General features: G+C 45.2%; 1 protein-coding gene across 1 annotated transcript; it reads left to right on the top strand.

Moving 5' to 3' along the window:
* The first annotated feature begins 9,848 nt into the window (after window positions 1-9,848).
* On the top strand, window positions 9,849-11,169 carry LOC137561700 (uncharacterized). Its single transcript, XM_068273042.1, has 2 exons — window positions 9,849-9,923; window positions 10,011-11,169. Exons 1-2 carry the CDS (start codon window positions 9,877-9,879, stop codon window positions 10,873-10,875), a joined length of 912 nt encoding a protein of 303 aa, XP_068129143.1. The 5' UTR covers window positions 9,849-9,876; the 3' UTR covers window positions 10,876-11,169.
* Window positions 11,170-13,859: the final 2,690 nt, after the last annotated feature.

Below are 13,859 nucleotides of genomic sequence, written 5' to 3'. Positions count from 1 at the left end.
GCTCCGTGTGCACGTGACGCAATACGTTGTGTGCGCGTCGCGCGGTGCGCGCCAAACGGCCTATTTAAGCCTGGAGAGCCCAGACCTCTGTGCTGTGGTATTGCAGCAAGTTTGCTCCCGTGACGTGACACTTTGTCTGCCTGATCCCTGACCTACTCCATGCTGAACCTTGCCTGTCTGATAACCCGCTCTGTTGCCGAACCCTGCTCTGTACGACTACCCGCTCTGCTGCCGAACCTTGCCTGTCTGATAACCCGCTCTGTTGCCAAACCCTGCCAGTCTGACTACCTGCTCTGCTACCGACCCCGGACCGCTCAAGGATCTGCTGTTCTACCAGCCTGGCAACATCATCTCTGGTGTACGGGTCATTGCAGTACCAGACCCGTCCTGCGGGAGTCTCCAGTTCCTGCTCACTCCAACGACTGGATCTGCGAGCACTCCTGCCCCGTGTTAACCCAAGTCACCTGTTCCCAGTTCAGGGCTTGGGGTTGATAAGCCGCAGGGGTTGCTGTCCTCAGCACATCGGTCTCCTTACCTCCAGGTACGTGACAGAATACCACAGCCATCACATGGAGACCGCTGAGGCAGCGAAGGTTTTGACCACCTTGAACAGATGTCGGCGCTGACTGAGGCCATGAAGGAACTACAGGCTAGCCATTTACGCTTGGAAGGAAGAGTGGGAGCAATGTCTGCAACTGGGAACCAAGCTCCAGTAAACGTTCCTCCTCCAGCCGCTAGTCCAGTTCTCGCACCTCCTGCTGCAGCTCCTCTTCCACCTCCTCCTGAACCACGTGTAGTTATGCCAGATCGGTTCTCTGGAGACCGAACCAAGTTCCGAGCTTTCCGTCACTCATGTCAGCTTTACTTTAATCTGCAACCTCGCACTTATTACTGCGAAGAGGTAAAAGTGGGATTAATCATCTCCCTATTACAAGGGGAACCTCAAGCCTGGGCCCACAACCTTATGGATCAAGAACATGTATCTCTAGCCACATCAGAGACCCTGTTTGCAGCTATGGCAGTACTATATGATGATCCACAGCGTAGTGCTACTGCTGAAACCGCCTTGGGATATCTTCGTCAAAGCCGCCGGTCGGTGGAAGAGTACACTGCGGAGTTCCGTCGGTGGGCGGCCGACACCGACTGGAATGATTCAGCCCTGAGGTATCAATATCGGAAGGGTCTGTCAGCCAACATTAAAGATGAGTTATCACGTGCTGATGCTCCGACTACTTTGGAAACGCTCATTACTGCTGCAATCCAGATTGACAGACGGTTCCGGGAACGACAGCTGGAGAGATTCAGTGAACGCAGCCCACGCCCCAATTGGATACCTGCCTCCTCTGTTGGTGCTCCCGCTCCTGTGGCAGACCAAGATCAGCCAGAGCCGATGCAGATTGGGGTTATTCGTTCTCGTCTCTCCCCCGAAGAAAGACAAAGACGGCGTCAGGAGAACCTCTGTTTCTATTGTGGCTCAGCCGGTCACTTCCTAGATGCCTGCCCGATCCGCACCCCTGGTGAGAAGAAACAAATCATGCAGAATCCACATACATATAATCTTCAGATTATTCGGCCATCCACTAATCATTTCTCTGTTCCTATCTCATTTCAGTTACCCGCAGGAAACCTTGAAGTATCAGCCATTATTGATTCAGGTGCATGCAGCTGCTTTATGGACATCACGTTTGCCACTAATCACCGGATACCTGTGCAGTTTAAACAAAATCCCCTTCTAATTCATCTAGCCGACGGTAGTGAAGTGAGCTCTGGTCCGGTTGTCTATGAGACATTACCTCTTGCTACCACCATCCAAGGATTACACCAGGAACAACTGAAGCTGGACCTCCTTACTTCACCTCTCCATCCAGTCATACTAGGATTACCCTGGCTTCAAGCCCACAATCCTGCTATTGATTGGTCATCCGGCACTGTGTCCTTTCCGTCCACCTATTGCGACAAGAGTTGTATACTGGAACAACCAAGAGCAGTGGGTACTCTTCTTTGCACATCTTCTTTGCAGGAAGCAATACCGGAACAGTATCGTACTTTTCTTGATGTCTTTGACAAAAAGAAAGCGGATGCATTGCCTCCTCACCGGCCATATGATTGTCCCATTGATTTACTGCCTGGATCAGCAATCCCTTTTAGTCGAATGTTCCCCCTGTCAGAACCTGAGCAAGAAGTATTACGTGAATACATTGAAGAGAATGTGAGGAAGGGATTCATCCGACCTTCCAAGTCCTCTGCTGGCGCAGGAATTTTTTTTGTCCAAAAGAAGGATGGAACCCTCAGGCCTTGTATTGACTACAGGGAATTGAACAAGGTTACAATCAAAAACAGGTACCCTTTACCACTTATGCCGGAACTATTCCAGAAATTAAGAGATGCCAAGATCTTTACAAAATTGGATCTGAGAGGTGCCTATAACCTAGTGAGGATAAGAGAAGGGGACGAGTGGAAGACTGCCTTTAGGTCACGATACGGTCATTTTGAGTACCTAGTTATGCCATTTGGACTTTGCAATGCACCAGCCACCTTTCAGCATTTCATTAATGATGTTCTCAGGGAATTTATTGTTCATTTTCTAGTAGTATATCTGGATGACATCATGATTTTTTCAACATCCTTGGAGGAACACAGGAAACAAGTTTGTCAGGTATTGGAGCGATTAAGACGTCACAACCTCTATGCTAAAGCTGAAAAGTGTGAATTTGAGCAACATACAATTCAGTTCCTGGGGCTTATTATCTCGGCAGAAGGATTTACAATGGATCCCCAGAAAGTTCAAGCTATCCTTGAATGGCCAGCACCAATCAACAGGAAAGCAGTACAAAGATTTGTAGGATTTGCAAATTTCTATAGGAAATTTATTAGGAACTTTTCCGCCATTATTTTACCCATCACGAGGCTGACCAGACAACATATTCCGTTTAAATGGACAGAGGAAGCTCAATGCGCCTTTGAGAAGCTAAAGAAACTGTTCACGTCTGCATCCATTCTCAAGCACCCTGACCCGGCCATGCCATATATCCTGGAGGTGGACGCTTCAGACTCAGCAGTGGGTGCAGTGTTATCACAGAGATCGGGTGAAAAAGCAATTCTCTACCCCATAGCCTTCTTTTCCCGGAAATTGTCGGATGCGGAAAGGAATTATGACGTGGGAGACAGGGAGTTGTTAGCTATTAAATATGCTTTGGAAGAATGGCGATACTTACTGGAAGGGGCTTCTCAGGATATCCTAATCTACACTGATCATAGAAACTTAGAGTATCTAAAGAAAGCAAAGAGACTTAACCCAAGACAAGCCAGATGGGCACTTTTCTTTTCAAGATTCTCTTTCCATATCACATACCGCCCTGGTTCAAAGAATATCAAACCGGACGCATTGTCGCGCATGTTCCCTGAAGAAGAGATGCCAATGGTAATGGATACTATCCTTTCCAATCAGAATTTTTTATTAATACAACCGGAGTTAATAGAACGGCTCCGTCAGGATTCGGCAGACCCACCGGACAAGATGAAGACACAGTTGGTAGCCAAAGACGGGTTGTGGCTTTTCAAAGATAGGGTTTTTGTTCCAGAAAAACATCGGTTGGAAGTATTCAAACTGTGCCATGACCATCAGCTGACCGGTCACTTTGGAGTAGCAAAAACCCAGGAATTAGTCCAACGTTTTTTTTGGTGGCCTGCGTTGCAGAAAGATTGCGAAAACTATGTCAAGTCATGCCAAGTATGCAGCCGGAGCAAGGGGTTGAATCTCAAACCATGGGGATTGTTGAATCCACTACCTGTTCCTCCTAGACCATGGTATTCAATATCAATGGACTTTATTGTAGAATTACCAAATGCAGATGGGGCTAACACGATCTTTGTAGTGGTAGATCGATTGACGAAGATGGCGCATTTTATTCCCATGATGAACTTACCTTCTGCAAGAATTACTGCTATGACCTTCATCAAGGAGATTGTAAGGTTGCATGGGGTTCCTAATGACATTGTATCAGACAGGGGAACTCAGTTCACTTCACAGTTTTGGAAAGCACTCTGTCAAATACTCAATATCCGGTTACATTTTTCATCAGCATATCATCCACAATCCAACGGACAAACTGAACGCACTAATCAAACACTGGAACAATATCTCAAATGCTTCATTTCAGGGTCACAGGATAATTGGGCTCAATTATTACCATCCGCGGAATTTGCTTACAACAATTCAGTTCATACGTCCACTAAGCAATCTCCATTCTTTGCCAACTATGGGTATAATCCTTCATTTTTACCTGGTATAGTGAAAGAATCTCCAGTTCCTGCAGCAGAAGAATTGGCCAAGTGGTTGGTTCAGAATAATCAACTCCTTCAGCGATCAATGACTCAGGCTCAGGAGGACTTTAAAAAAAAGGCTGATTGTCACAGGAGGGGAGATGTGAACTTGGAAGTGGGGGACCAGGTATACCTATCAACCAAGAACTTGAGACTTACATGCCCATCGAAGAAGCTAGGTCCTAAATTTATTGGGCCCTTTAAAATTAGAAGAAGGATTGGACAATCAGCTTATGAACTTGAATTACCTAGCAACCTCAGAATTCATCCTGTCTTTCATGTTTCTCTGGTAAAGCCAGTACATCCAGACCTCTTTCCTGGACAGAATTCAGGACCACCTCCACCAGACATAGTGAATGGAGAAGAGGAATATGAAGTGGAAGATATTCTGGATTCCAGATGTAGGGGTAGTCGGGTACAATATCTCATTAAATGGAAGAACTATGGAGCAGAGGACAACACCTGGGAACCAGCCTTTTTGTTCATGCACCTGCTTTGGTGAGACAGTTCCATCAGAGGTGTCCAGATAAACCAAGACCAGGAGGCATCCGGAGGCTGCCCGTAAGGGGGGGGCATTGTCACGGTCAGTTACCTGTCCAGGTGAGGCGGCTGGCACATGCGGATGCTGGCAGTCGTTCTGAGGGGGGTCTCGGCGGGCCTCCCGGCAGGGTGTTCTGTCGGGGCTCTCCAGCGCGCGTGGCGTTGTGCGGCGAAAGTGTTGGCGCCGCAAGGTGTGGGCATGATTGCTGTGCACGCGCGCGCGCAAAGATGGCTGTTTTATGCATCTTCTTCTTGTTGTGCGTGTGTGCGCGTGCGTGCGCGTGTGTATCGCGCATGTGCGTGTTCGCGTTTGCGCATGCGCGCATGACGCGCTGCTCCGTGTGCGCGTGACGCACTATGTTGTGTGCGCGTCGCGCGGTGCGCGCCAAACGGCCTATTTAAGCCTGGAGAGCCCAGACCTCTGTGCTGTGGTATTGCAGCAAGTTTGCTCCTGTGACGTGACACTTTGTCTGCCTGATCCCTGACCTACTCCATGCTGAACCTTGCCTGTCTGATAACCCGCTCTGTTGCCGAACCCTGCTCTGTACGACTACCCGCTCTGCTGCCGAACCTTGCCTGTCTGATAACCCGCTCTGTTGCCAAACCCTGCCAGTCTGACTACCTGCTCTGCTACCGACCCCGGACCGCTCAAGGATCTGCTGTTCTACCAGCCTGTTACAGAACCTGCGTGGCAACATCATCTCTGGTGTACGGGTCATTGCAGTACCAGACCCGTCTTGCGGGAGTCTCCAGTTCCTGCTCACTCCAACGACTGGATCTGCGAGCACTCCTGCCCCGTGTTAACCCAAGTCACCTGTTCCCAGTTCAGGGCTTGGGGTTGATAAGCCGCAGGGGTTGCTGTCCTCAGCACATCGGTCTCCTTACCTCCAGGTACGTGACACCAACTGTGTTTCCCAGGGCCCCTGTAATGTCTTTGGCAGAGTAGTATCTCACCTGTCCCTGTGGGCGCACACCCCTGTCAGTCTGTGCCTCCATACACTCATACCTTTGTCCTCGCAGGGGCGCCTCTCCCCTGTGACCCAGCACATGTTAGTAAGTAAAAAAGAATATGTCCATTAGGACAGGTGAGACGCTATTCTGCAGAAGACATTGCAGGGGCCACAGGGAGAACATTTAAGTTGGGGGGGGGTGATCTTGGGTGCTCAGCAGCTGGCTCAGGGGCCTCTGGGGGGATGTGGCTGCAACAAATGGCTCCTAATGGCCTACATGGGGTCATTCTATTCTATATATGGAATAGCTTCCACTAGTATAGAATGACCCCATGTAGGTCATTAGGAGCCCTATAATGGGCCCCTCTGGTTACCTAAAACTGGTGTGTCGGGGTACTGGACTTGATTATTGCTACATTTGTCACCTGGGGGGCCTCATGATTGCTGAATTTGTCTCTTGGAGGCCTCACGATTACTGAAGTTGTCACTTGGGGACCTCATGATTGCTGCATTTGTCTCTCAGAGGCCTCATCATTGCTGCATTTGTCACTTGGGGGGGGGCCTCATGATTGCTGCATTTGTCACTTCTGACATCATGATTGCAGCATTTGTCTATTGGGGGCCTTATGATTGCTGTATTGGATTTTGAGGGCCTCATGAGGGTCTCTTGCAGCACTTTAGAGTGCATAGTTATGTCAAGAACTGTCCAAACAGAAGCTCACAATCGAATGCCCACCATCTAATGTGCATGCTTTTTCAGGGTCTAAGGCTAAAAGTATAAGGCCTCGTTTCCACGGATGGTAGAACTGAACTGTTCATTTGTTGAGCAGATCAGCTGTCTGGCTTCCGAACACAAGCACCATTCAGCTGCAATTACATGCCACGCTAACACCGCGTGGCGTGTTTGATTCGTTACAAGGTGCCCCCCAAAAATCTAATTTTGTGCCTGAGCTGTGCTCTAGGCTGGTGGATGGGAGCAGCTTACAGGCGGTAAATTCAACACCTTCAGCTGCTCCTGGAAAAGAGGCCTTAGGGCCTGTTTCCACTACACGCAGATTAGATGCAGAATGTATGCAGAAAAACTGACTCCAATGAATGCCTATGGGCCTGTTTCCACTAAACGCGATTTTTCTTATGCAGATTTTCCCATAGGCATTCATTGGAGTCAGTTTTTCTGCATCCATTCTGTGTGGTGTGGAAACAGGCCCTTAGAGAGGCAGTGGATCAGCAGGACAGCCAGGCAATGTGCATTGCTCAAAATGAAATAAATCTGTCAGCCTCCACATCCCTCTCACTTCAGGTGTGCATAAACTAATGTTCTGAATCTGATTAGCCTTGTGCATCGTTTCAGTTCAGCCACTACTTATAGGAAACCTAAGACAAAAATAAAAGTATTCATACATAGCTGAGGCTTCCTCCAGCCCCCTTCAGGCGGTTCGCTCCCTCACCATCCTCCCGGGCTGCCTCAATCCTCCTGTGGCCATCCAGTTATATCTGTCATTGCGTAATGCACATGCATGCCCCCATTGCGCTCCCACCGCCGAATGCTCTCAGTGGCGAGAGTGTGAGAGGGGAGCGTGCGTGGCTATGTCGCACATGCGCATCATGTGGCAAGGCCGCAACTGACAGGTTTACTGGGACAGACAGAGGGCTGGAGGAAGCCCCAGGTATGTATGAATACTTTTTTTTTCTGTCTCAGGTACACCATAGCTGAGCTCCCAACTGTCCCTCTTTTAGAGGGACAGTCTCTCTTTGGGAGCCCTGTTCCTCTTTCCTCCTCATTTGTATCTCTTTCAGCACTTTATCCCTCTTTCTATGTAAATATATATATTTCTCTATTACAAATGTGTATGATTGACTCTAAACTTTATTCCCATCCTTTAAATTGATATATTACTCATTTTAAAATGTTAATATAAAGGAAAACGAACCAGGATAGAGGATCAGTGTGGGTTTGAATTATAAAACATATTTTTCTTATGAAATTTTTATTATAGTATGCGTGACTAGAGGTGTGATGGGGCGTGGTCAGGGGTGTGGCTTAAGCGTCCCTCTTTCTCATCTCAAAAGTTGGAAGGTATGGGTACACCTTAAAGAGACTCTGTAACAAAAAAAGGTCCCCTGGGGGGTACTCACCTCGGTAGGGGGAAGCCTCAGGGTCCCAATGAGGCTTTCCCCTCCTGTAGCTGCAGGCAGTCCAGCGCTGGCTCCCCCGAAGTGTCCCGGAATCCTCCCTCGACAAGGCTGACAAGCACTGATTTATTTACCTTTCCTGGGTCTAGCGGAGGCGCTGTTGCGGCAAACCGTATGGAGATAGGCGGAAATACCCAATCTCTGTTGGGTCCGCTCTTCTACGCAGGCGCAGGAGACTTGCGCCTGCGCAGTAGAGCAGGCCAACAGCGATCGCCTATTTCCGCCTATCTCCAAGCGGATACTGCGCCTGCGCTGGAGCCGGGGAGATAAATATTTACATTCCCACTGTTCGGAGGGCCAGAGCGAGACCGCCGTGGGACACAGGAGGACGGGGGAGGGCGGCTTAGATCGAATCCGGAGGCTTCCCCCTACGGAGGCGAGTACCCCCCAGGGAAACGTTTTGTAGTTACAGGTTTTCTTTAAGGCCCATACTCACCTAGGGTATGTCTGTTGGATTTCTATCCCACAAGGGATTGCGGTCCGATCCCTGCTGGGTGACAGAGCACTGATGACCAGGGGCGTATCTGGGTAATAAAGTGCCTATGGCAAACATTGAAACTGCCCCCCCCCCTCCTTGTCAGAGCCCCCTTCCCCTCTAAAAACAGCATCTTTTCTTGTGTACATGTGTTATGGTTGCCTATGATTTTTGGGTCTGGATACTGCTGAAGATACTTTTTGGGAAATATCTGTTCTTATTTCCTCTCTGTCCTCTTTTCTAACACTAAAGGGACCCATACACTGGCCAATTTCAGCCATCGATCAATTTGATAGAATCGATCAGAAATCGATTCTTTCAAATCAGCCAATCGATTTGATTTATCTGACAGGATGGAAAATCTAGATCGATCTGCTGCTGGCAGCAGATTGATGGCCCATAGAGTTGCATTGGATCTAATTGTGCAATAATACATTTAGATCGATTTTCAATAGATTTCCAATAGATTTCAGTCTGAAATCTATTGGAAATCTGTTCCTAGTGTGTGGCACACATCAGATAGATTCCTGTCATATTCCACTTGACAGGCATCTGACAGAAATCTATCTGATGGTCAAATCTGCTGCAAAGCTACATGTATAAGGCCTCTTTCAGACGGGCTGCAGTTGAGCATTGCGTTTACTGCTACGTAAGCACTTATCGAAGCAGCTCAAGTTTGTATGTGTGTTAGTAAGCGTTAATTGGCGTTCATGATAGGCGTTTAATGAGCGTTTGTGAGGCGGTTGCGGTTGGGTGTTTAACGCTGCGTTAACGCGTGTATTGCGTTTACAAAGCGTTTGGGGTGCATTCGAAAGCGTTTTTGTTAAAGGAGAACACCTTCAATTTTCAAAAATTTCACTTTGGCAAAGAGGAAATGACCAACTTTACCAGGAAGTCATGTTTAGGCAGTAACCTGGAAGTGTTTACCTTAACTTGGAAGTGAAATTGGTGGTCATAACAGGAAATATTGATGTGATCTAGGAAGTAAAAGATCAAAAATGGTGTAGAATTTGGAACTTCACCTACAAAAGGATGTGAAAATGCACAGAACATTGAAGATTACTTCCTGTTTGTGCCTACCTCGAATTGTGCTGCACAAAATTAGGCAAACATTTTGTTAGAATGAATAGGCGTACTCGTCTGCTATTATTGCATTGCCACATTCTTACCCTGAGGGTCCTTTTACGTCGTAGAAGGCAAAGGGTTTTGAGTGGTAGGCGTTTTTGGGTACATCCAATGTTATCCATGAGGGGTAAGAAGGGAGCCTTCAAAGTCTTATATGAAGACTTGCGCAGGAATCCGGAAATTTTTTTTAATTTTACTAGAATGTCAATTCCTAATTTTGATGAACTATTGGTTTTGTTGACACCTCATATTGCTCATCAGAGAACCAACATGCGAAGAATGATATGTCCTGCACAACGTCTTCTACTGACCCTCAGGTATTACTAGAAATATTTGTATGACTGTTTGTTTGTATGTACTATCCAAGAAGGTATTTTTCATTTTTTGGATGTTATGTTTTTCAGATATCTTGCCACAGGGAATTCGTTTACTTCCTTGCACTATCATTTTTTACTAGGCATTTCTACCATTCAAGGCATCGTACATGAGACGTGCAAGGCAATATGGAATGTTCTGCAGCCATTATTTATGCCTCAACCTACAATGCAGATGTGGAGAGAAGCAGCGGAAGGTTTCCGGCAGAATGCTCAATTTCCTAATTGCATTGGCGCCTTGGATGGAAAACATCTACAAATTCAGGTGCCACCCAACAGTGGCTCCTTGTATTATAATTATAAGAAATTCTTTTCAGTTGTTTTAATGGCCATTGCCGATACTACTTATAAGTTTTTGGCCATCGACGTAGGTGCTTATGGGAGCACAGCAGATGCAAATGTGTTTCGGTTGTCACCAATGGGCCGAAGGTTATATAGCCAACAGTTTGACATTCCCGAGCCAAGGCCCCTTGTTGAAGGAGGAGAAGCACTACCACATGTGCTAGTGGGTGATGAGGCTTTTGGCCTACATGTCAACTTATTAAAACCGTTTCCCAAACGCGATTTAAATGACAGAAAAAGGCTTTTCAACTTTAGGCTCACAATGGCTCGCAGATATGTGGAGTGTACATTTGGCATTTTAGCTAACAAATGGCGTGTACTCAGATCTTGTATGCAGCTGAAGCCTGACAATGTTGACTTTGTCATCAAAGCAACATGTGTGTTGCATAATTACCTGCGCACCAAGGATCCTCGTGCAGAAGACCTGTTGGAGGTGGACACTCTTCCGGATCTTGCTGGTCATGCAGTCCGTGGCAATGTCGAGGCAGCTAATGTGCGTGACAAGTTCGCGGCTTTTTTTATGTCACAAGATGGTCAGTTTGTCACCCATTAGTATTGCTTTTTCTTTATTACGCATTCCCTAATTTTGTGTTCTATTTGTTTCAAGCAGAGCTGGTTTTCTGCTAAGTTGTTAATAAAGGCATTCGTGATGTCATTGTGTCAAATGTACTGTGAGTTTCCATATAATCAATTGATTTCATTTTCAACAGGCCCAAACTTCGTAACTTTTCAATGTCATGCCAAATGGAGTTACCGAAATGTGTTGCCTGTAAATTGTTCTACCTTAGAATCATTCCCATTTGCCTGCCTATCTAGTTGATCCTCATCCCCAAAAATTTATATCCATATATCCTGAACAACCATACATCTCATACTCATGTGTGTATGACGTCACTACATTAGATGCATGCTTGTTTGTGGTGTGATTCCTACACTATTGTAACCCAATTGCTATGCATTTCATCCCAAAAATTGGTATTGTTTACAGTGCAACAAATATGGCAGCCAACATATTAGTAGCATTTAATTTGGCCTTTATTTCCTTAGGATTACATTAAACACATCCTGTTGGTCTCTTTCATTCTGCTTCTCTCTTTGTTTGTGAGAGATGCTACAGAACAAGAGAGAATTAAAATGAGAGAGAGGGGGAGAAAGTGAGGATGGGTAGTGAATTCGAGATACACATATTTCAACATATATATACTTAATAAAAAACAGCAATGTTCATAGTGTGCAAACATTCTTCGTCCACACTTATTTAATACAAAATGTGTGGATGTTTCATAGGAAACTATACCACAAACATTATTTTCGTACATGTCTAATTCAAAAACACAAACTCATGATGATTGTTACTTTTTTATTAGTGTAACAAGCACTTGGTTCACATACATATCAGATCATAACATCAACATATTGTGATAATATACAAATTAAACTTTGAACAGCATTGATGCACCCATTGTCAGTAATGTACATGACATGACATGTAAGATGTACACATTTATTGCCTCTCTACATTCATATCAGTACATGAGTACATACTGTGATTGGATATGTCTGCAAGAATGGTAGTATTGCACAATGGTGTCAAGTGACTTATATGGACAGGTACATCTGTAAAGACCAGTCGGTGATATGGCAAACTTTATTAAGTGCATGTGCAACGTACGCAAAACTATTATCATAACAAGAACATCATTTGTACCGTATTAGCATTACATATCCTTTTTCCCGTGTAATGTGAGGTTGTAATATTGGCAAGCCTATAGCATATTCACTTATGTTTGAGTTGAAGTAACCATTGTCAAGTCAGACATATGCCGGAAGCCCTCTCAATGTGTTATGACACAATACCATTATCTTTACTATGCAGCTAATATTCTTTGTAGAATCATTTGTCCCCACAACCCCTCAACACGCATGCAGATAATGTATTAATGTAGATCTGACAAGAGTGCCATACACACTACATCATCTGCATGTTTGTTTATATGTACAATCAGACTGTAATGCACCCAACAACGTCACTTCTGTTTCCACCCGACATACATTGTGGTCTAAAAAATGTATAAGGTCACATTACATACACCTGGCATGTAAGTTAGAGCTATACCTAACCTTATTAGGTCCTTCACCATATTGCTCACACTTGTAATGTACAAGGATACCACAGGTGAGAGGGATATAAAGGAGAACGTATTGTTGTCATTTCTAACTATTGCAGTTGCCTGCCAGTCATGTTGAGATTCATGCAGTAGTCGTGTGTGAGTCGAAGCCTCGACCAAGCATATGACTACTTCATGATCAAACATAATAAATTAATAATGACACATGATGTGCTGCATGCATGGACATAGTCTCCGGTTACCTGGAAATAATATGTAAACACATTCACCATAAGTGGCAGGCAACTGCTATGTGTGCAAATGATTCAAAGATGGCAGCCTCCATATCACTATCCAAGTATCAAAGATCATCAGCACAACAATCTCCAATGCACATACTTTCTATTGTGGCAGTTTCCACACGATACACCAACAATTGTTTTGGGGGACACACGGGTCCCCCTTTATCAAGGCATGTGCTTACGTTCACCACATGCTTTGATAAAGGTGACCCCTGTGTGCCCCCCGAAACAATTGTTGGTGTATCGTGTGGAAAATGCCACAATAGAAAGTATGTGCATTGGAGATTGTTGTGCTGATGATCTTTGATACTTGGATTGAATTGATGTGTCATTGGCCAGGTCACTTCGTCAAGCACCCATACATGAAGAGATGGTGTGGCGACTTCTTTTGTGAACTGTCCATATCACTATCATCTGGAGTTGTGTTGACATGCTATATGTAATAAAAGCACTGTGCACAAATAAGAAGTGTTTAATGTACTGACTGGGCAGTGGATTGTCTTAGTTATTGTACTGTAAACTCACATAACTATAGTGATATATGTTTGAATGTACTACAATCAAACATGTACATGTTGGTTTTTCCTGAGAGAACTACAGTATCGAATAATAATGAAATAAAGGAGCATCTGCTAATGAAACCAAAATGTCTACACAATCACAAATGTGACAACATCGCTTTATGTTGGATATCAAGCCAACGCAACAACCTAAGTTTAGTTTTTTTATGTGCAAACATCACAATACTGATATGTATGTTTTTCACCACAGTGCCAAAAGTGTAAACATAACGTAGCATATTCTCGGACCACTGTCATGGTAAGCATCTTTCTGCTACCTAACATAAACACACCCAAATAAGAAGTTAATATGTTTCAGTGACATATTAGGCATCAATGCTTTTCAGAAGTATGCTGCTGTCACTACCAGTAGGTTGTAGAAATTGACCCTAAACGACATGTTTTGCCCTTGCGCATATCCTTATGGGGGATGGTGTGTGTGTAATGTGGTTATGTTAAAGCACATACTACTTGCCAGTTGCTCTGGGCAACGATGATAAATTTTTCTAAACAGGTCGGTGATGCGCCTGTAACTTTATCTATATCCTTGTCATGGACGCTGTGTTT

Source organism: Hyperolius riggenbachi, chromosome 3 (assembly GCF_040937935.1).
Source record: "Hyperolius riggenbachi isolate aHypRig1 chromosome 3, aHypRig1.pri, whole genome shotgun sequence".
Lineage (NCBI taxonomy): Eukaryota > Metazoa > Chordata > Amphibia > Anura > Hyperoliidae > Hyperolius > Hyperolius riggenbachi.
This window is presented reverse-complemented; position numbering and strand designations above follow the sequence as displayed.